This window comes from Oncorhynchus kisutch, linkage group LG2 (genome assembly GCF_002021735.2).
Source record: "Oncorhynchus kisutch isolate 150728-3 linkage group LG2, Okis_V2, whole genome shotgun sequence".
Lineage (NCBI taxonomy): Eukaryota > Metazoa > Chordata > Actinopteri > Salmoniformes > Salmonidae > Oncorhynchus > Oncorhynchus kisutch.
Genome location: NC_034175.2, coordinates 19,267,984 through 19,291,160, shown reverse-complemented (window position 1 = coordinate 19,291,160; position 23,177 = coordinate 19,267,984). Strand labels below are relative to the sequence as shown.

The following is a 23,177-nucleotide window of genomic DNA, read 5'->3' as shown; positions in this document are numbered from 1 at the left end:
CTAAGGGGGAATCCTAACTCTTAACACACTTCCCTCAGTCATGCATTGATGTCAATGGGAGACTGTGACCATTTGAGTTGTCGGTTTGGATTCAGCCCTGGTTGCAGATAATTTTGTAACAATAGCATACCTGAACACCCCCTCTAAACTGTTTGTGAATGTGAAGCTTAGATCATATGTTACCTACCTGGTTACGTTTTTAGCATGTTGTAATGAATGGTTAAATTGAAATGAAGAGATATATAAAATGTAGATAGGCTATTTACTGTGTTACATAACTGTGTGGGTTTCTGTTATTATGTGGGTTGTAATTTTCTGTTTTGTTCTAGTCGGCAGTCATTCCCTCTGCTTCACAAACCCCATGTTGAAAACAAACCACCCATAAAATGACCTCACACTAAATGGTTTGAGGGGCCTTTTCGTGCATTCCAATCTAATGCTGGGAGGTAGAAAGAATATCAACCTCATGGCAATTTCACCGTTAACCTCTAGTGAGAAGTAGCAATAGACGGATCGCTGTTGAAGAGCTGAGGTATTCTGACTTTCCAATAAAAACGAGGACGTTGGTGTTACAACTCTTCGGTTGTCACGGTTACGGGGCTTGGCAGAGAGGACCGTTTTGATAACTGTCCATTGTGTGAACTAGTGTCATCATTATCTTCATTGTAGGTCCCACCCTCTCCAATTATAGCATGTATATTTTCCAATAGAATCTATAGAAATGGCAAAGAAGCTTTCTGAACCGAGTCATCTGCACCTCTCACTCCTGCTCTTAATCTCTCTGTTGCTCTCTGCATCACACACTCACACCCGCTCCCTGTTTCTTTTTTATTTCTCTATAATTCATCATCGGTGTGTCTGTTCTTTCAGCAGGCACCTTTGGCTCAGCCCGAGTCCCCCACCGCCTCTGCAGGAGAGGACGCCCGCACCCCTCCCGACTCAGGAGAATCCGACAAGGAGTCGGTCAGCAGCAGCTCCAACGGTGATGCAATGACGACAGCAGGGGCTGCCAGCGCAGGTGGAGGTGTGTCAGCCAAGAACAGCTCCTCCTCCTCCAGCTCGTCCAGTAACAGCTCGGCAACATTGACGACGGGTACGGGGGGAAAGGAAAAGCCCAAGAAGGAGAAAGACAAAGACAAGAAAAGGGCTGACTCTGTGGCCAACAAGCTGGGCAGCTTTGGCAAGAGCCTGGGCAGCAAGCTTAAAAAGAACGTGGGCGGGCTGATGACGGGGAAGAATGCAGGAGGCGGCGGGGCCAAGCAGGAGGGCACAGAGAAGAAGAAAAGTTCGCTGAGGGGGCGGAAGGGCAGCAAAGACAGCTCGCCTTCGGCCCACGCCTCTGAGGACTCTGGGAAGGGCTCGCCGTCGTCGGGCAGTGAGCGTCAGAATGGCACGGGCGGTGGCAGCAGCGAGAGTGACCCGTATAAGTACAGTGCCGACGTGAAGGCGAGCCTGAGCATCCTGCGGGCGGCCATGCAGGGCGAGAGGAAGTTCATCTTCGCTGGCCTGCTCATCACCAGCAACCGCCAGCCCTTCCAGGAGGAGATGATCCAGCGCTACCTGTCTGACGCTGAGGATCGCTTCCGGGTAGAGCAGGAGCAGCAGCGGAAAGGAAGCACCAACGGCATCCAGCAGCCCAAGAAGGAGGCAACGGCAGGCACAGAGGTGGGCTACCGCACCTATGAACCGAAAGAGGAGCCGGCTGAGAGCTCACCGCCCAACTTCAGCCACCTCAAGTCGTCCTCATTCAACCCCTCACTCTACTCCGGCGTGGTGCCCATCCCCCGGCCAACCTTCATGGACCAGCCGCCCTCCCCGGCCCCACTCACTCAGCACCCACACATGCACGGCTACATGGAGACGAGGCGCCAGCTTGCAGGTGGCTCCCCATCCTCGTCTTATCCCGGGCTGCCTTCCTATGCCACCCTCCCCCGCCACTGCCCCATGGCGCAGGGCCCCCCTCACCCCCAGTACCACCCCCCGCAGGCACCGGTACCCCTCAGCCCCTTTCGCCTCATTCCCTCTTTCACACCCTCATACCTCCCCGAGCACGACCCTCCAGACTACCCCACCTCAGAGCCTGTAGGCGGGGGCTACACTAACGGATTCCGGGACTTGCGCGCTGCCCTGGATGTTCCTCGCAGCGGGCCTCTCCCGGTCAGACACTACTCCCTGGGCAGCGCCGGAGGCCTGTCCAGCCGCTGCCGGACGCCCAGCTGCAACTACTACGGACACCCCGAGACGGGCAACTACTGCTCCTGCTGCTACCGAGAGGAGCTGAAGAGGAGGGAGACTGAGCCAGCCATCCACAGGTTCTGAACAGATGGACTGACCAGAACTGGCTTTGTGGCCACCAACCACAAGGAAACTGATGGATGAGGTTTCTTGCTATAGGACGATACAGAGCCTGGCCCTCTTATCGCATCACTTCCTTCTCTAAAGGCAACACTGTGTGTGGAGAGCGTCCTGGGCAGGATCAGTGCAGTGACTTCAGAGACTGGAGAGAAAGGGGCTGTGGCTGCGGCGAGCGTTAGACAATAGGACTGTGCACATCTCTTACATTTGTTGTGGCTCTTATGCAGGCTGTATGTGTGTGTGTGAGAACTGCAGGCTCTCCTCCACTTTGTCCCCTTGTCGCCTTGCAGCTGTCTCCTCCTGGTGGAGAGAATGTATACGGCAGGCGATACACGCACACTGACATTCACATTACACACACAAACTAACACTGCACAAGCACAACCAGAAACTAATTGATAATCACTCTTCTCCATATGTGGAGACGACCTATATTTGGCCCTGTAAATTGGTGGTATTTTAACATACGAATCAACCCTTCAATGTCTTGTTAGTCTTTTCAACCAGTGGGTTAGAGATGTATGCAGACGGACTAGCCTAGGGCATTACTGTTACCGGGTGCATGTATGACTTGGGAATGAACAGTGCTCTTTCCTGATGAGTAGTTGGGTTTCTTTTGCGTTGGTCCTCGCTCTTGTAATGCAAATTGAAACTACAGTATTATGTTAGTGGTTGCTGTTCTGGCTTCAATGGTGCTGCTAATGTTCCAGAATGCAACAGACCTCTATTCAAGTTCATCTCAAATATAACAAGCAAAACAGATAGTCCTATCCACCCTTAAGATGCCTTTTATGGCAAAGTAGCCATCCAATCTAAATTCACCACTGTGTCCAGATGTTAGTCAAGTCCATTTTTATACATCTACCATTTTTAGATGTCTCCCAGTATCAATTATAGAACATACATGGCGGAGCACTGTGGTAGATATTCCCGAATGGCTAATATACAGTTTTTAATAAGGTTGCTAGAATCTTACTGTTCCTGGCTTGTTTTTGTCATTTTATATCCATCATGAAAATGAGGCATTTCAATAATATGCTGGCAACATTTAGGGTCATCAAACACTACTAAACCGGCATTCAAAACCAACTCCCCTCGCATTTTCAGCTCAAGACCTCAAGGTAATCAGTACATGCTAAACTGATGAACGGTCACATTTTGGTTGAAAAAGACACTGTCCATTGTAACATTGTAACTCTGCTTCTCTTGTGGCTGAGAAAGGTAACAGGTATTTTATGGAATCTTGTCCATAGGGCTTTTTGTGAATACCTACTTATGGCAAACTCCAAATTCCTGACATGGACACCCCATTGATATGGTTAAAAACAAGTTGGATTATTTAACCCAACTCCCTTCAAGTCCTAATTAAGGGCATTGTGTTGATTCCAAACAAGTGACTGACCCCTGTCGCTTAACCTCTCTGCACAAATTCAAGCACTTTCCTAATGTCCGTAGACATTTTGTTACTGTTTTGAAGGTATCTGACTGTTATGTTGTCCTTAGGTCATGTCAGAACTGTAGACACTGCACCTTTACTTGCGGGAGGGCAGATGCATGGGCTAGAACCCCTTGGCTAAGGATTCAGTTACCATGGGAACAGCGTTTTGGTGCCAGTGTTGTGGTTTAACTCTATTTCCTAGTTGCCTTTTTCAGTCTCTTGTCCTTGTGGCATTACAATCTTGTTTGTATGTTTTACAAAATGTGCATCAGGTGTACAATACTCGTTTTTGCTGCAGTTTCTCTTCTGGTATTTTTGTACCCTACTCAGTGTAAAGCCCCTGTTTTTAAATATTTTCATTTTGCACCCAGACATGGAGTCATTTTCGAAGATCATAACAAAGTGATTTAGAGATCAAATGTAAAATATATATATATATATATATATATATATATATATAATTCAATAATTCTGGAGTTTGGAACATATCACATTTTTTAGATACCGTTTTGGTCTCGTGTTACACTCAATGATTTGCAGATTAGGAATGGATTTGTTTTTTTCATCACCAATGTATTAACACTTTCTCATCCAAGCCGTGTTATTACCAATGAGCCATGTAAAATTATGAGGAAGACTAATCTTCCTGACTCTATAAACGTCTTTTCACTTGAAGCACAATAGCGAGAGAATATCTGTATGCAATTCACTGCCTTGCCCAATGGATGGCGCTCTTGTATTTGTATTCAATGTACCTGGAAGTTTCCATGCTCGACTTAACCAAAAATACAAAAGAGAACAATTTATGGGTACTAAGATTTGAGTTTATTTAAAAATATAAAAAAATTGCCAAGGGTATGAGGGACTCTTCTCTCTTTTTAAGTAACATTTGTCTTTTGAGAGACAGTTCAAACATGCGGCTCAAAATAGTCACCCTTCAAGGGAATGCTCCATGACTTCGAGGTGGCATGTGCATCTTGAATTGGAACCAACCATTCCCCACAATACCATTAAGCTATATCCCAAACAATATTTCTGTGTGACGTGTGTGTGTGGGGGGGAGGGGGGGGGGGGGGGGGGGGTGCGTGTGTTTGTGCGCTTACGCTGTATGAAACCATTTTGCAACAAAAAATTGCAGCTCATAAGGCACAAACAGGTCATCTTTAATGAAAAGATGATGGCTAATTAAGAAATGGGTGTATGCGTGCTTTCTCCTCTCCTTCCAATGTAATAATATTTGCTTAACAACATCAACAACATTTTTTTTTTAAAGAATTGGATGGCTTACAGACAACATCTTGAACATTTGACTTAGACTGCAAACATTTTTGTATAAAAAACAAATGACTGAGGTTGTATATGTTCAAGTTATTTTTGTAAACCCAAAGTTTTACAATGTTTTTAAAGATAATCTATATTGACGGATGCTAAAATTAGTGGAAGATAAGCTTATAACCTGGGTTTATGGAGGAGTCAGTATTCACCAAAATGGACAGTTTGGCTGTCAAGGTTGATCACAAAAGAGCCTCCTAAACTCAAAGGTTTCTCATTAGCAAACTAGTTTTCTTCTTGCTGACCTGACGATATGATTTGGGAATATATATTTATAGTGAGAATCTTTTTTTTTTCTTTTTTTCCAGAAGCTTCCTTTTGGAATGTTTAGTTGAGAAACTTTTAGTATGTTCTTTCTTACGTGTCAAGCAGACTGGCTTTTATTTGTTTGTTTTTATTTGAATTGTAAGTTTATTTTTATTTCTCACCACCAATCCATGCAATGCTAACACATTACAGCAATGATTCAATACTTGATTGTTGGTGTTTTCAACCTATACTCAATCCCTCTCTCGGAATAAGATGGCTTTGAATTTGTTTTACTAAGTAACTGACCCATTATTTTTCTATTGTACATTTTCTCTCATTTCTATGGGACAGAATAGTCATCAGCAACAGGAACATGGGATACTTTAGTTGCATGGGACTGGAATTGTTGCATGTAAATGACTATCCATTTAACCAAATTTGTGTATTATTTTGAGCTGATTTGGGCAGTCCTGGTTTTGTGACCAGTTTTTTTTTTCTGTTTTTTTTCTCCATCTTTTCATATTTGGAGAGGAGAGGCTGTGACAGTGCAATCTGGATGGAAAGAACATCTGATTTAATTTTTACATTTTTTTTGTTGCACTGTTTGAATAAATTCTCATTGTATTTCAACAACATGGTGGCAATCCCAAAAGTTTTACTCTGTTTCTGACATTTTTTGGGGGGGGGGGGTTTACAAATGTATGGTAGGTATTTCAGAGATGTACAGAAAAGGGATTCTGTTTTTCAATGTGCTCATTGGATGTACAATAATGTTGAATGAAAGGTGAGAATTGGTATTATCTTGATGTAAGGATGATGTAATTGTGATACCGTTGATTTATAATCTTTCGTGGCCAGACGATGTAAACATATAGTACCGTAGTCCAGTACATTTATCGATCATCTGACCAAATGACAACAGATTTTTAGTTCTGGGTTAACTGAGATTACATTGTAGATGAATCTATGTACAAATTGACTCTAACATCTAATGCCAGCCAGTGGATATAAATGTAAAACTATTGGATTATATTGTCACAATTATCAATTGTGTTGAAAGACTCAAATCAACCATGCAAGAGAGACTTAACAGCAAAAGCTGTTTTTACATATTAGAAACAACTTATCACAGCGTTACACATTAGAAGTAACTTTCTCCCAGATGATGCAGCCGACACTGTCTGAAGCTGTTCTATGTATTCGAGAAATTGGAGACCCTTATTTAATATTGAATAGGGTCCCATGTGGTCGAACGAGGTTTGGATTTATAGCTCGATCACAAGGACACTGTCTCCCCACCTGGCTGTTAGGAGGGACAGACTGTACTTCATCCATTTGGAATTTCTATTTGCTCATCGAAAGGAATTTATGCAGTACATTCCCACTGGAATATTCTTCCAATAGCATCTGTCTGCATTACTGCAGTACTACCTTTCTACATTGTCAGTTCCGATGACAGAGCAGCCATTTATCAAAGGATCAACTGCAGGTACTGTATCACTCATCCATCACTTGCCTTTGTTAAGACTAATAAGACTAACGCCTACAAATGGGTACATAATTTTTTGGGGGGGGCTTTTATTTTGTATGTAGTTGTATGCTGGTTGAAACTTCTGGTAATTTATGTAGATTTTGATGTATTGTTTTTATTGCTTCTGTGCTCTTTAAGCTTAATCATCCTCTTGGCTTTTTCTTATGTTTACATCGTTGCTTCCATTCTTGTTTGAAATTCTCAAGGTAGGCGAAGTTGAACACTTTGTGACAATGCCATTTTACAGAATACTACAAATGCAGCATCCAACTCATTCTGCATTAGTAACATGGGTATAATGATTTACAACTATTTTACAAGCATGTATGATCCTGTAAAATGTTATAATGCAGCTGCTGTGAAGTATCTATATGAGTTAATGGGACTAGACTGATTGTCTATGATATCACGTTTTTATTTCAGGTGGTTTTCGACAGTTCTAATTTCAGCGAATCAGTTTGTCAAATACAAATGACAATATAGCATTGGAGGCAAAACACTATTTAGAAATATATGTGCATCTGTGTATAGGCCAGTATTCAACAACCTATTAATTGGCCCATTTGAACCATCACCATTTCAATAAAACTAGGCTTACTTCAAAAGCTCTACATATGGTCACCTTTCCTAAACCCCAAATTCAAAATGTCACCACTGCGTTCTTCATAGTCCTGAAGAACTGAACTGCTTTAGTCCCAGTGCTCTTGACACCTCATTCAACTAACCAAGACCTTAATTACCTGAATAAGGTGTGGTAGTGCAGGAAGGAACTGAACATGCACACCTTGTGGCTTAATTTGCAGGACCATTAGTGAAGAACAAACTACTGGTAAAACAAAAAAATGGATTCTTATTAGATGCTTTTTACACTGCTGGCCCTTTAAGAGGCTCTACTGCACTTGCTTTTTTCACTGGTGTGTGTCGTTTTAACTATGGTGAGGGGGAAACAACAAATGGAACGCAAAAGGGACAAGCAGATTATATATACATTTCATCCCCTTACCAGTGACTGACAACCTATAAGCAAATATTCCTGACAGGCTCTACATTTATGCGGGGCGTGCTCTACACAGTAGCGTACAGACATGGATGCTTTCGCCAATGATAAACGTGAAAGAAACTAAATTAGTTTGTAATTCAGAGACCACCTCTGTTCTCGAAACCGATGATGCATGGACTCGCTGACATTCGAAGAAAGTGGACCGTTTCTTATGTTTTCCTGGAAAAGACATGGAGCGATTAAAGGCATTTTTTCTTCTCGCCATCGGAAAAAAAACGTAAATTAACTCAAGTCTGATAGCTTACTTTCTGTAGTTCGTGCCGAGAGAGTTGGATATTGGACGTCAAAATGTTAACGGGATCCAAAACCACGTTCAAAGTGAGACAAATGGTTCCAGATATAAAGGTAGGCTTTCGACGCAATGTTTTCATATTCTGTTTCATTTTCTTCATATCCTGAAATGTAGCTTGCCCTGGCTTAACTTTTTAGGTACCAATGAGAATAATAAACTGAAATACTTTTTTCGATCATTGGTGGACTATATACACAGAGGTAGAGTGTAGATTCCACCTAGATATTTTGCTGTGTTCAGAATGGTTAGTTACATTGTCGAATTAGTTGGACACATTGTATCGAATTCTAGGAAACATTTTAAGACTGTATTACTTGTGGAAACAGTTTCATGGTTTGATAACCTACATTCCACACACAGAAGGCCTTTTATTCTTACTGTCTGGGACTGAGGGAGTTGTTTTCCTTTTATGTAGCAACAAATACAAGCTGTTCATCGTAGCATTCTTTGTTTTATGTACAATGTTTCTATATGGTAGAGGCAGGCAGCACGTGTGCACTGAGTTTTGCCTGCTTGGATTGTATGAATTATCCATACCAAATGATGGCATGTGCTATGAATGTCCATATGGTTTATGTATTTAGAGAAATATATATATTTTTTGGAGCTGATGGACTAAACCAAAACTTAAACACTACAGGCACATAGTGTACAGTTGCATACTGTACAGTATTATATGAGATGTGGGAATATGAATTGACTTCAGCAAGTGCGATTAGGCTATATATTTAAGACCCTGGATCATCATGCATAGAGCGATGCCTGTTTTCTTAAACCACTCATAACTACTCTTCAGCAGCACCTCATGTGATTCTAAGCTTGGGTGGCCAGGTAGCAATCATCCAGGAAGCTGCTATCATCACACAGTGTATCACTAAAGGTGTATGTGTGTGTTATGTATGTATGTATATATATATATATATATATATATATATGAACCGCAGAGAGCCCTGTGGTTTCTTAACATTCATTTCTGAGATCTTTCATGTGTTGTGGCCTTGAATTTTTTGTTGTTGCACACTACACATTGTGGTGTAGCTCTGGATGGGTCTGTCTACACTGTTGATGCCTTCAACTCTGTTATACCACCACAGAGGGATCAACCTTACTTACAGTATGTCAGTCAACGTGCTTTGTCACGCCCGTCTTTGGAGAAGTCTTGGTAAATCTGCATTGCTGCCTCCTTTACAAGAGAGACAACAGTTTTGGACGTCATTACATGGAAGACTGTGTCTATGTGAGCACATTCGGGGCGAGGGACATGTCTATAAGCCCAATACAATTAAAACCAATTTAAATCGAAGAACCTTGGGGAAAATTGGTGGACTGATTATTACAGTGATGGTTTATGTCATAGCCTAGATATTCTTTCGAATTGTAAATGTTATGCTCGTGCGCCCTGTGCTGCTTAGCTCTTCCTCCATGGTTATTTAGAGAAACCGCAGGGGGAAACAATAAAAGATGCCTCAACTCCACCCTCAGGCATTTCTGCTCACGTGGAGTGGTGGTGATTAGTGCAACATCTGACCGTTGCCATGGAAACGACAGCCTGAGGAGCAGGATGTTTTGAATTTGATTATGAATATAAGTGCCTAACAGAGACGGCAGTTTATTTTAGCCATCTTAAATAGAAGTTTGCAATGTGGCTGTAGAGAAACACATGGTGATGTCCTGAAAATTATACACCTCCACATTCTGGTTTCACTTCCACTAACGTGTTGAGGTTTAGAAACGCACTGAATAGAAATTAGGAATGAGTTGTCTATGGACCTGAAACCTTTGTCGCTCTCATTTTGTATTTAGTAAGTAGGCTACAGCACCCCAATACTGAACTAAATTACATTTGTGGAATAGTGTTGTAACTCTTGTGTATGTAGGCTATTTACAGTAATACCAAATTAGTTACCATTGAGAAATTACATAAGGTTAAGAAAAGTTCTGCCATTCATTTCACGTCACATGCAGACTGATTGGGTTATGAGGAGGTTTGCATGTTACTTTTCATAATTACACTGAAGGCTGGTTGTTTTCCCACACTCTGTCTTTCCCCTCCCCTGAATTGTTCACATGCTGGCTCCTCAGCTAGCTAGAACATACATCTATGGGCTGGAATCTGGAAGCAGTCAGTCAGCCACACAACACAATGCAAGTGCCACAGTAGTGAAAATGTAAGAGGCGGGCTCAGCTCTATGAGATCCAGGAGGGTTCATAAAAGAGAGCCAAAATGGTATTCACACACACCCAGTCCCATAGGGCCAAGACCTCAGATCCTGAAACAAGCTATGGAACTGGCGGTGCTTCCCATGCAGAAACTGAACAAAAACAATGCCGCCTCTCAGTAAACAAGATGTAGGCTTGTTTTCAAGGGTTTATTGATCGTCCATTGGGTGATTATTAACCAATACTGCTATCCCCCAGGGAAAGCGTGAAACAAGGATAGTAGCCTATTTCTGTCCATTTCAAGTGTCTAGATTGTTTTGGGCAACACCCAATGTGGGAGTTGTATTTTATGAGTTGCTAGAGTCACACATTTTTGTTAAACAAGAAGCACATTTAAAACATGAGTTATTGAAACCTGTCCTGTTTTTACAGTCTACAAATAGAGATACTTAAGCAACGTACTGACACATGCACAGTGACAAATAGAAGCTTGAAATATGTATCGCCAGATACACCCTCTGACACACACGTGCCACACACACACCCTCTGATTTAACTTTGAACCTTACTTTCACAGCGAGTGCATCACTGAGTATACAAACCGTTTACTTCGGACTAGATTATACACAGTTGAATGGAGAGGGATATAGAAGAGGATTTGAATACAAAATGTCCCACCATGAACAACTCATTTCGACTATCGTTAAGCAGTTAATGAGTGATTGTTGCAGACCAAGTCTATACGGAGGTAGGTTATAATGATATAAGGCCAAGACACCATAGGCATTACAGTGAGGGGATAAAAGTATTTGATCCCCTGCTGATTTTGTACGTTTGCCCACTGACAAAGAAATGATCAGTCTATAATTTCAATGGTAGGTTTATTTGAACAGTGAGAGACACAATAACAACAACATTCAGAAAAATGCATGTCAAAAATGTTATAAATTGATTTGCATTTTAATGAGGGAAATAGGTATTTGACCCCTTTGCAAAACATGACTTAGTACTTGGTGGCAAAACCTTTGTTGGCAATCACAGAGGTCTGGCATTTCTTGTAGTTGGCCACCAGGTTTGCACACATCTCAGGAGGGATTTTGTCTTGGGGTCATAGGCAGCATTCCTCCTCCTCCAAACACGGTGAGTTGAGTTGATGCCAAAGAGCTCCATTTTGGTCTCATCTGACCACAACACTTTCAACCAGTTGTCCTCTGGCAAACTTCAGACGGGCATGTATATGTGGTTTCTTGAGCAGGGGGACCTTGCGGGCGCTGCAGGATTTCAGTCCTTCACGGCGTAGTGTGTTACCAATTGTTTTCTTGGTGACTGGTCCCAGCTGCCTTGAGATCATTGACAAGATCCTCCCATGTAGTTCTGGGCTGATTCCTCTCCGTTCTCATGATCATTGCAACTCCACGAGGTGAGATCTTGCATGGAGCCCCAGGCCGAGGGAGATTGACAGTTATTTTGTGTTTCTTCCATTTGCCTATAATCGCACCAACTGTTGTCACCTACTCACCAAGATGCTTGGCGATGGTCTTATAGCCCATTCCAGCCTTGTGTAGGTCTACAATCTTGTCCCTGACATCCTTGGAGAGCTCTTTGGTCTTGGCCATGGTGGAGAGTTTGTAATCTGATTGATTGATTGCTTCTGTGGACAGGTGTCTTTTATACAGGTAACAAACGGAGATTAGGAGCACTCCCTTTAAGAGTGTGCTCCTAATCTCAGCTCGTTACCTGTATAAAAGACACCTGGGAGCCACAGATTCTTCTGGTTGAGAGGGGGTCAAATACTTATTTCCCTCATTAAAATGCAAATCAATTTATAACATTTTTGACATGCGTTTTTCTGGATTTTTTTTGTTATCCTGTCTCTCAATGTTCAAAATAACCTACCATTAAAATTATTGACGGATCATTTCTTTGTCAGTGGGCAAAAGTACAAAATCAGCAGGGGATCAAATACTTTTTTCCCTCACTGTACTACAAATAGTCCCTCTACCTTAATTTATATGGAGGGTAGTGGGCACATTAGATTCCACAGGGAGAGTTATAGTACTGCTTCTGCAGGCTGAAGAGTAAGCTAGTGGTTCAAAGCTGCATTTTAAGCAGGGCAAGTGGATAATGGCATATGAATTCACGATTCATTAAAAACATTCATAATATTTTCTCCTATATGTTTAAATCACTTTCCTTCCTTGTTTTTTGTACATTCCGAGGTGGAATTCTCAGTAGTCTATTCCATTGTGGGTTCTTTTTCGTTGTTTTGTCTTTAGGGTTTTATTCTCTCTGTATAATAAAGTGTGTGATGTGACTATGTTGTAGGAAATGTATTGCACTGTCGTAGATGCTCCTTGAAAGCAAAAGAAAGAGGCGGCATTAAAGCAAAGCCACGACTCACGGCTAGACAGAAACGGTTTTGGGTTTTAGGACGACTTTTGTCTGGTTTATGTTTCAGGGGTTGCTCCAAATGGGGCAAGAGGTAAAAACACTTCAAAGTGAGTCCATGATTAGAGAAAAGACCCCACATCCTTGTTTATATTTTTAGAGCCCCTACGACAATGCCATAAACCTACTTATTGATGTGAGGAAATTGACAATACCACATGAACCGACAGACTAAACTCCCTCTACAGCAGCACCACATGTTAAAACAATGTGTTGTAATGATCTAACTAGTAAAAATGTAACTACCAGAGCTACACACAGGCCCCTTGTTGTGCTTGTTGGCGAGGGACGTTGTTCAACCCTACAGTGTGAGGTTTATGTGGTGTTGGACTGCCACTTTCCTCCCTCCGGTAAAGTTTGGTCTATTTCAGGGCAGAGGAGGTATGTTCTCCTCTGTAGAAGAAGTCTGGTCGCAGTGGCAAGGGGAAGCCATGAGCAATGGAAACTGCAATGGGCCTTGGCTGCACTCCCTGGGGAGAAAGGGAGGGAGGGAAAGAGTTGATTGAGTAGTACACACACAGAAGCCAGATACTTAAGGCAGAGTCAAGGAGTGAAACATCAGCAGAAACAGAGCCTGGACATGTGGTTATTCATTTTGGGGGTGAATTGGATTTGGGACTCTAATTTGGGATTTTTCCTCTCCTTCACTGATTTAGAGTTCCAGTCATTTTAATCTAGACAACTTCACCTCACCCTTCTCTCCTATTGGGGCGGCAAGGTAGCCTAGTGGTTAGAGTATGGAACGGAAAGGTTGCAAGTTCAAATCCCCGAGCTGACAAAGTACAAATCTGTTGTTCTGCCCCTGAACAAGGCAGTTAACCCACTGTTTCTAGACCCTCGTTGAAAATAAGAATTTGTTCTTAACTGACTTGCCTAGTGCAGTTCCTCTTCCTGTTATGACACATTTTGTTGTAGTTTATTTGATGGGCTCTATTCTTCCTCAGCCTCCAATGTAGTTTTAGCTGGTGGAGCAGTTTGGAGAATTTCTGCTGTTGGAATCCAAATATGTTTACTGAACTTTCGGAATATAATATAACAACCCCAAGGCACAGACACAGCGTTTGTTAATATTGGTTGATACAAGGAACTGAGTTTCAGATAAAAAATAAAAATAAAACAAGATCTAAATATCTAAATAAGTTCTGAAAAAGAGCAAGGAATGCAGAATGTTTTAGTTATACATGGGGAATTGGTGCTAGAACAATGGATAAACATATGACTTGAAAAGCCAGATGAAAACAAAAATGAACAATGATCTGCTGGCAAGCAGAAACCAAGAACCTTGTAAAGTTTTAGTGTTCTCCCTTGTAATTTAAAAACAGGCTTGTTTTTCCACCATTCCCTTCTGCTAACTCAGGTCTTGGGAGGAGGATTGAGTCAATAAAATTGGTGGAACAATAACCCTGTCCAGGATGTCTTGGTATGACCCAGGACTTCATATTCTGTTTTGAGAAAGTAAGGATTGTTAGCCTGTTTCTGAGGTATTTGTTAGGGGGGTTTGGCAGTTTGGGGTTGGGGTTTCTCTCACACTAACTGCAGCCAATGAATTTGGAAAATTGATTAACCACATGACTTCACTTGAGAATTGGCACTTGCTTTCTGAGGCAAGAATTTAAAAGCTGTGAGATTTGATGATGGGAAAGAAGCTGAAAACCAAATGATGCTAGCATCATGCTAATGTTAGTGGAGTGCTCGTGAGTTTAGGCCTCTGTTGATATGGTCGGTTGGACATATGCGTTTCACAGACAAGGCAAACAGCTACGCTATGAATGAGTGGGACTTACAACCTTTTGATGGAGCAACGGTTATCTTTGTTTTAACGCTCTCGTGAGGTTTTAGCCACTGTCAATCTAAAGTTAACCAGAAGAGTGCCATATGTTTTCATTAGCATGTTAGCACGCAGTTCACTTCACCACTACATTGTGTGTGTCACGAGTTATAGTAGCCTAAGATTATTTGTCACACATTAAGTTGTTTTTAGTTCGTTCTACCAAGAAATATGTGACTAAACTGGTGCAAAAATTTAACATGATTGTGAATAGCGGCCTTGTAGGCAGTGAAGAATTGCTGAGTGAGTAGTCCGTACCATAAAGATTCATTGTATACTTTGACCTCAGTGCAAAGCAATCTCCATGTTTCTATACTGGACCGCCTGAGTGGTCATTACCAGAACAAACAGTTCCTTTTTCAATGCCTAGGCCTATGTCTTGTGCATTGTGTGATTTCTACCCTGTGTAAATGGTCTTCTGTGGGGGGGTGGGAGCTCAGGCTAAATGGGCCCATATGTGCTAGCAGCTAGCCAGTAGTCCAGTAATAGCAACCTGTATTTTTTTTTTTTTACCTTTATTTAACTAGGCAAGATCAGTTAAGAACAAATTCTTATTTTCAATGACGGCCTAGGAACAGTGGGTTAACTGCCTGTTCAGGGGCAGAACGACATATTTGTACCTTGTCAGCTCGGGGGTTTGAACTTGCAACCTTCCGGTTACTAGTCCAACGCTCTAACCACTAGGCTACCACCCTGCTACCCTGGTTCTATGGGATTGGATTATGGCGCTAGCAGAACAGCCTGGAGAGACTGCATCAAATCATACAGTACAGAGCAAAACAACTAATAAAACATGGAAACTGAGAGTCAACATGGAGCATTGTGGGATTGGCTATGGTTTTGGGGAATGTGGTCAATAAGAAGATCTTGAGTTGAAGCAAAATCACATGAGTGTTTGTTCTCTAATTCTTTTTTGAAAGGTTGCAGTAATAACACCAGGTCTGTTTTCTGTCCCCCCCAGGAGAGGATGCTGAGTCACAGTGGTGTCAACGCACGGGGGAGAGATGTGTTTGGACTGCGCTGCTTACCAGGTAAATCCCAGACTGCAGAGCGCTGATGAATATGATGCTATTTCCATGTCAGAAATACAGTAGCCATACGCATATCATAACATGTGGGTCTGAAAACACAGTGTCAGCCACATCTCTTTAGGCAAGTCCATCTTTTGAAACTGCACCCATCTATATCTCTTGTTTTCTTACTAAATCCTAGTGCTAAGCTACTGTAATGTAGCCTCTGTGAGAACAGTGTGTCTGTGTGCTGTGGAGAGCAGTGCTGTAGGCCTCTGCCCCTGGTCATAATCTCAGTTTCAGCAGCACGCCGCGTGGCATGAGCTTTCCAAGAGGAATGTTGGCAGGCCAGGGCCCCTCCAGAACCATGCTAATCTCTACCGTTTCATATCAGCAGTTATTCACAGCACCTCTGTGGGAGCAGTGTGTGTGTGTTTCCTTGTCCCTTTCAATTTCAGCTCTCACTTACACCTTGTACCGCTAACCTAGACACAGCTCTCCCCGTCCCTCCTCTCTCACTTTCCACTTCATTCACTTTTTCTGTCTGATTCAGAAACTGTTTTTATCTCATTCTTTCCAGACTCTCCCAGTCTGTCTGAGGATCACTATGGTCCCATTCAGTTTTTTTTATTTTATCGTGTGACTGTGACATTCTGTCTGTCTGTCTGTCTGTCTGTCTTTCTTTCTCTCCGGCTCTCACATCCCTCTTCTTCCCTTTCTCTGACCAATTTTCTATGTCATGGAAGATTTGAAACACAGCTGGTCATGGAAACCTGCCTCACATTAAGGCAGAAAGGGTTCATCCGAATGGGAAACACTGTCATAGTTTCTGCAAAGGAGTTCTCTCATGTTGGAAACTGACTTTCGGCTCTGAAAAATGTGCTACACACACTTTCAGAGGCACCACGCAAGGGAATGGGAAATCTGTGGAAGCAAACTGGGTGAAAGGGCTCACGTTGCAGCATCCCACAGACGGTCAGAACAGTCCCAGGCCTCAGTGTACTGTATACTATACAACCCTGCTTGCCATTCATCACATTCTCAGATAACACTCAGACACAGGACAGGGGAAACCAGAACAGGCTCCAGGGGGTGAATGGGTCAGGGCAGCGCAAACAGCTATGGGTGGATAGATAGATAGATAGATAGATCAAGTACAGTGCCTTGCAAAAGTATTCGGCCCCCTTGAACTTTGCGACCTTTTGCCACATTTCAGGCTTCAAACATAAAGATATAAAACTGTATTTTTTTGTGAAGAATCAACAACAAGTGGGACACAATCATGACGTGGAACGACATTTATTGCATATTTCAAACTTTTTTAACAAATCAAAAACTGAAAAATTGGGCGTGCAAAATTATTCAGCCCCTTTACTTTCAGTGCAGCAAACTCTCTCCAGAAGTTCAGTGAGGATCTCTGAATGATCCAATGTTGACCTAAATGACTAATGATGATAAATACAATCCACCTGTGTGTAATCAAGTCTCCGTATAAATGTACCTGCACTGTGATAGTCTCAGAGGTCCGTTAAAAGCGCAGAGAGCATCATGAAGAACAAGGAACACACCAGGCAGGTCCGAGATACTGTTGTGAAGAAGTTTAAAGCCGGATTTGGATACAAAAAGATTTCCCAAGCTTTAAACATCCCAAGGAGCACTGTGCAAGCGATAATATTGAAATGGAAGGAGTATCAGACCACTGCAAATCTACCAAGACCTGGCCGTCCCTCTAAACGTTCAGCTCATACAAGGAGAAGACTGATCAGAGATGCAGCCAAGAGGCCCATGATCACTCTGGATGAACTGCAGAGATCTACAGCTGAGGTGGGAGACTCTGTCCATAGGACAACAATCAGTCGTATATTGCACAAATCTGGCCTTTATGGAAGAGTGGCAAGAAGAAAGCCATTTCTTAAAGATATCCATAAAAAGTGTCGTTTAAAGTTTGCCACAAGCCAACTGGGAGACACACCAAACATGTGGAAGAAGGTGCTCTGGTCAGATGAAACCAAAATTGAACTTTTTGGCAACAATGCAAAACGTTATGTTTGGCGTAAAAGCAACACAGCTCATCACCCTGAACACACCATCCCCACTGTCAAACATGGTGGTGGCAGCATCATGGTTTGGGCCTGCTTTTCTTCAGCAGGGACAGGGAAGATGGTTAAAATTGATGGGAAGATGAATGGAGCCAAATACAGGACCATTCTGGAAGAAAACCTGATGGAGATTTGTCTTCCAACAAGACAATGATCCAAAACATAAAGCAAAATCTACAATGGAATGGTTCAAAAATAAACATATCCAGGTGTTAGAATGGCCAAGTCAAAGTCCAGACCTGAATCTAATCGAGAATCTGTGGAAAGAACTGAAAACTGCTGTTCACAAATGCTCTCCATCCAACCTCACTGAGCTCGAGCTCGTTCCACTTCATGATTGTGTCCCACTTGTTGTTGATTCTTCACAAAAAAATACAGTTTTATATCTTTATGTTTGAAGCCTGAAATGTGGCAAAAGGTCGCAAAGTTCAAGGGGGCCGAATACTTTCGCAAGGCACTGTACCTTTTGAATGTGAGGGGCCTGAGGACCCTCCTCTGAGGACCCTCCTCAGAGCATAACCACAATCCCCTGATCCATGCGCTTATGTTACACAGGATTTGGGTTGGTGTCAAGCATTGGACTGTCACTGCTGGCCTTGCTGAGTGACAAGAGAAGAGCAGGTCAATATCTCTGAAGAATATACAATTGTATGCTTTATGAGCTCAGTTTGGATAGCACACTACCTAAAGAAGTAGCGAAGAGCTCTGTGCATTCTGTGTGTGTATACATGTTTTCCTACATTATCACGACCACAAGGAAAACAAGAAACATTTTGAAAAGTCAGAACTTTTTTCATGTCCTGAATTTAGTTAAAATGCTATTTTAGGCTTAAGTGCTAGGTTTTGGGGTTGAAGCTAGGGTTATATTGAGGGTTAGGATAGAATAGGATTTTTGAATGGGAATACGTTTCTATTCCCCAAACTTTGTAGCTTTTGCCAGGCTTTGGTGTTAATCTTGCGCAATGGGCGAAGTATTGGAGTGTTAGCTGTGATGACCGTGATTACAACCACACTTCCCTTTCTTATAGGATAAACAAGCATTTGATGTGTTAAATGAAGATTTCCTGTTATTCTCTTTTTATGCAATTCGGTATCCTGTAAGTTCAGGAAAACAAAGCTGTGTGTTGTTTCATCAGACGTCTCATGACACTGCTCTGGTACAACCGATTTGTCTTATTCTCTCCCATCGGTTAGCAGAGGGCCAGAAACGTCTGCTCTGCACACACATAGGAACAAAATGGAGAACAAATGTTGTTGGACACAAATTAAATTGAAAATGGAGCATTTGGTTCATATCACATGCAGCTGTGTTCTCTCTGGCCGATTTCTCAGATTTTTCAATCCACTGGCAGAACACCAATGGACAAAGAGAAAGATGGCCACAGTGGGGATTTTCCAGTGTTTATGTGTGTTTGCATGAAAGTGTCTGTGCATGTGTATGTGTTTGTATGCATGCATATGTGAGTCTGTGTGTACATGTGTTTTTGTGTGCGAGAGAGGGTTAGAAAGAGAGAGCGACAAAGGCACTTGAGCGTTGTGTGTGTGGTGGGGGTGGGGTCTGCACTCTGTAGGACGACAGTAAAACTGTTTAAAATGTTAAATTACCAGTGTCGTCTCATAAACAGCTTCACTGTATACAGAGTATTGAGTCACTCAATCCTCAGCTTCCCATGCTGTGGGAATGTAAACTACCTGCAGACTCTCCAGTCCAGATCTCAAACCAGAAACTTCCTGTCCCCTCTCTCACATCTGTGAGCCACAATGCCTGAGAAATGTCTTCAACACTGTTGCACCCGGGGAGCCATTAAAAGGAGCACACGAATCCCACTGAGCCTGATTGGCCACAGAGTAACAGGCAATCCTAGAAACAAGGGCCCATTTGTGTTTACAACCTAAATTGTCCATAGGGCGCCTGGTTCAAGAGTTTAATTTGTAGCTATATGTCCGAGACTTTAGAAAGGGAATACTTGTGCTGAGGGTTTGTGACTTTGATCCGGCGTCGTGAGACCGAAATCGGCGTAAACGTAGCCTAATCACAGTGCCTTGCTTGATTCCAGTCTTCAGCTCACACACCCCAAAGATCTTGTGGCTTCGCTGAGGGACCCTTTGAAGATTTCTTTGTAGCTTTTGCCAGGCTTTGGTGTTAATCTTGCGCAATGGTCGAAGTATTGGAGTGTTAGCTGTGATGACCGTGATTACAACCACACTTCCCTTTCTTATAGGATAAACAAGCATTTGATGTGTTAAATGAAGATTTCCTGTTATTCTCTTTTTATGCAATTCGGTATCCCTGAAAATCTTCTCTTAACCGAGGTTGAGGTCTAATCTGAGGAGGTTGAGCTGTACCAAAAATGGCATGCTTTGTGCAGTTATGTTTTTGACTTATTACTTTTTTGTTTTCCTTAAATGTTATTTTGAAGGAATTCAGTTGTTCCTTAAAATTAGTTTTGAAGGAATTCAGCCCTCTTAACAACCCACCAAATCCTTTTTATTGTTCTAAAAACTGAAAACTAAAACATTCTCTCCACTATGATGGTGTCTGGCCCAACACTTCCCTTGCAAGAGACAAAAAGGCCATGTTACCCCTCTACTCTCTCCTGGACTCTGTTGCCATGGAAACCCAAGTCTAGCTGGTAAAGGCTTTGTTTTGCTGCCAGGGAGCATTACAAATGTGCTGTCTCACTGCTGTGTGAAAGAAGGTGTGTCTGTGTGTTTAGATGTGAGAAAGCTGTATGGGTGAATGTGCTTGTTTTTGGAAGCTTTGTTCTAGAGTTCTGGAATCTAATTTTTATTTTCAAGCATGAACAAAATATTACAAACATATTTCAAAATATGTTGCATAAATTCATCATTCCCAACAAAGCATTTAAACACATTTATGGCGTAATAACATGGTAATAGACTAATATTGATAGCTGTAGAGCCCGAGCTGTATCAATCTGGAAAATATATTGGCCCTGTATCCCATGAGACTAGACAAGAGCAGGTTAAGTTGCAAGTTTTATTGACATAAAAAAAGGCTCTGTAAATATGCACCAATGCATCCCTGCACAGAAGGGAAGTCATGCATTTGGATTGGAAAATGCATCTGAAGTGTAATGAGGATACATAAGTACAGTATATTGATGCGATAAAGTTGGAGACTGAGATGGAAGTAGTATATAAGTAGTATATATAGTATATGACTGGCGTTGATACATGCAGCTTCATTTAAGGCCAAAACACTACAGTGAGAAAAGGACTGTCCATTAATCTAAATAGGAAAATTAATTAATTGACACAGACATGCCTCTTATCATGCTGCTTTTTGTATTTGCGACAATGTTTGCACTGATATCAACAATTGTGATGACGGAATGATTCCTCACTTGCTTTAAATATGTTTGAGTAGCACTAGCATTTGGACAGACACTGCCATGGTATTATCGCCACCCCTCCCTTCTAGTAGCTCTTCAACTTTTTCTTGAGTTAAGTTTCTGATTTCCTCACCGCCCCAAAATCATAGCAAATCTTCAGAGACAGGGTTACAATGTTCCTTATACATCTGAAGGAAATAGATTTTATATTTTGTGAGAGTTGTTCCAGCTCAGCTTCTCTTATCCAGAGCTTACCCACCTCCTGCCCCAGTCTCTTCAGGAGCAGTTCAACCCGATTCACTTCAGCCTCCTCCTGGGCTCTGATCGACTCCTTCACCTCAGAGCACCTTCTCTCAATGGAGTGGATCGGCTCAGTAAACATCCTCTCACTGTCCTCTGCTGCTGCCTGTGCAGAGCTCTCGAGGGACGCCGTAGCTCCTCTGAGCTGTTCTATATCCCATGTCTTCTCTTTTCTCTTCAGTTGAAATGTTTCCACCGTATTTTCACCTGAATTTCTTTCACACTCCTTTCTGCTTCAGCTGAGACTCTATCGTGGTCTTTATGTTCATCTACGCAGATAACAGAAACATTGCTGTTCTTCAAAGTACTCGTCCAGCAGTTTGTTATGACGAGAGCAGACCTTCTCCTGCAGTTTTGGCAAGGCTTTGACTAGCGTGTACATCTTAGATGCAGAAGATTCATAGTGATGCTGGAGGGCAGTCCTACAGTAGCTGGCCATACACACCAGGCAGGAAATATCCGCTTTGTGGTTTCTCCCCGAGCAGACGTCACACTGCATATCTCCTGGTCTAGCATAAAAGGAAACACTTTGGAATTCTCTGTTCAGTTTCTCCACCATATCAGCCAGGATGGTATTTCTGTTTAGAAAATGCCTTGGGATAAAGGTCTGTCTGCACTGGGGGCTGCTGTAGACCACCTTCTCATCATCCTGATCCCAGTAGCTCTCAATACGGTCCTTACAGTAGCTGTGTCCCTAGGCAGTCACTGGATCTTTCAGTAGATCCAGACCTGATCGGACAGGAGAATTGGTCCTTCTCTACTGAGACATTAGCAGCTGCCATTTTGATACAGACTGATAGATACGTAGACAGACTGATCTAAACTATTTGTATGAAGGTAAAGAAATAGATACTAATTCAGACAGTTGAATGTTGCGTGCCGTTTAAGAGAGAAAATTAGTGTCTGAGTACCTTTTCAGTGATTTTGATTTTATCACAAGCTGATGTATTGTGATTGCGGATCAAAGTACACGAGAGAGGTCTTCTATGTAAGGTCTGTTATTTACAACATAGCTAAATATGTACAGTAGAACTGTCATCACATTCGTTGCACACACAGTATTTTATCATGTGTATGTGAAATGTCAATTTGATCGGAAATATGAGGCAAATGCCAAGCTGGACCCGGATGCCAGGCAACTACATCTGTTTGACTCAATCGTTCAGTGGCTGACATAGCTGAGAAAATAGCACCTCCCAGACCCTTGATAAACTTCATGCAGAAGTTTACTTTCATTCACATTTCTGTTATACGTAATATTCAAAGTTACCATCTCCCTTCCCTCAAACACACAATCATTCTGGTATTTTGCACAATTTATCACTTTACCTTGGAATGCTCAGTCTTGACGATGAAACTCTCATGATGTTCTAAAATACAAAATAGCTATTTGGATTTTTAAAATTGTTTTCAATATTTTTGCACATTTAAAACACTCTGTGGACAATAAAATTGTTGTATTCTATTCAGTAAGCTCCAGCCTAAACCCCCTGTCTGTGTTCCCCAGGAGAGTGTGTGCTGCAGAGGGCTGTGTTGGTGAGGAAGAAGCTAACTGCCAAGGAGGGGGGTGGATGGCTGTCTGGCACTCTCTTCTGTACCCACTTCAGAGTGGCCTTTGTGCCTCAGGACAGCCCCAAACCTGATGTGAGTGCTGGACTAGCTCTGAGTATGGACTGTTCAAGGACAGCACACCTGGTATCATAGTAGGAAAGTAGTAAT

At 42.3% G+C, this 23,177-nt stretch overlaps 2 protein-coding genes across 3 annotated transcripts in view; both read left to right on the top strand.

Annotated features, from left to right (window-relative positions):
• Positions 1-7,513, top strand: part of LOC109903705 (OTU domain-containing protein 7B-like) — a 35,626-nt gene extending 28,113 nt beyond the window's left edge. For both annotated transcript variants that reach the window (XM_031789888.1, XM_020500576.2), the window contains exon 12: positions 871-7,513. In XM_031789888.1, coding sequence (XP_031645748.1) covers positions 871-2,319 — 1,449 coding nt within the window. In that variant the 3' untranslated portion in view covers positions 2,320-7,513. The remainder of the gene's footprint in view (positions 1-870) is intronic.
• A 318-nt stretch (positions 7,514-7,831) lies between these two features.
• Positions 7,832-23,177, top strand: part of LOC109908787 (myotubularin-related protein 11-like) — a 34,266-nt gene continuing 18,920 nt past the window's right edge. Inside the window, exons 1-3 of the mRNA XM_020507486.2 lie at positions 7,832-8,310; positions 15,655-15,724; positions 22,966-23,102. Of these exons, the coding sequence (XP_020363075.1) occupies positions 8,254-8,310; positions 15,655-15,724; positions 22,966-23,102 (264 nt within the window). The 5' untranslated portion in view covers positions 7,832-8,253. The remainder of the gene's footprint in view (positions 8,311-15,654; positions 15,725-22,965; positions 23,103-23,177) is intronic.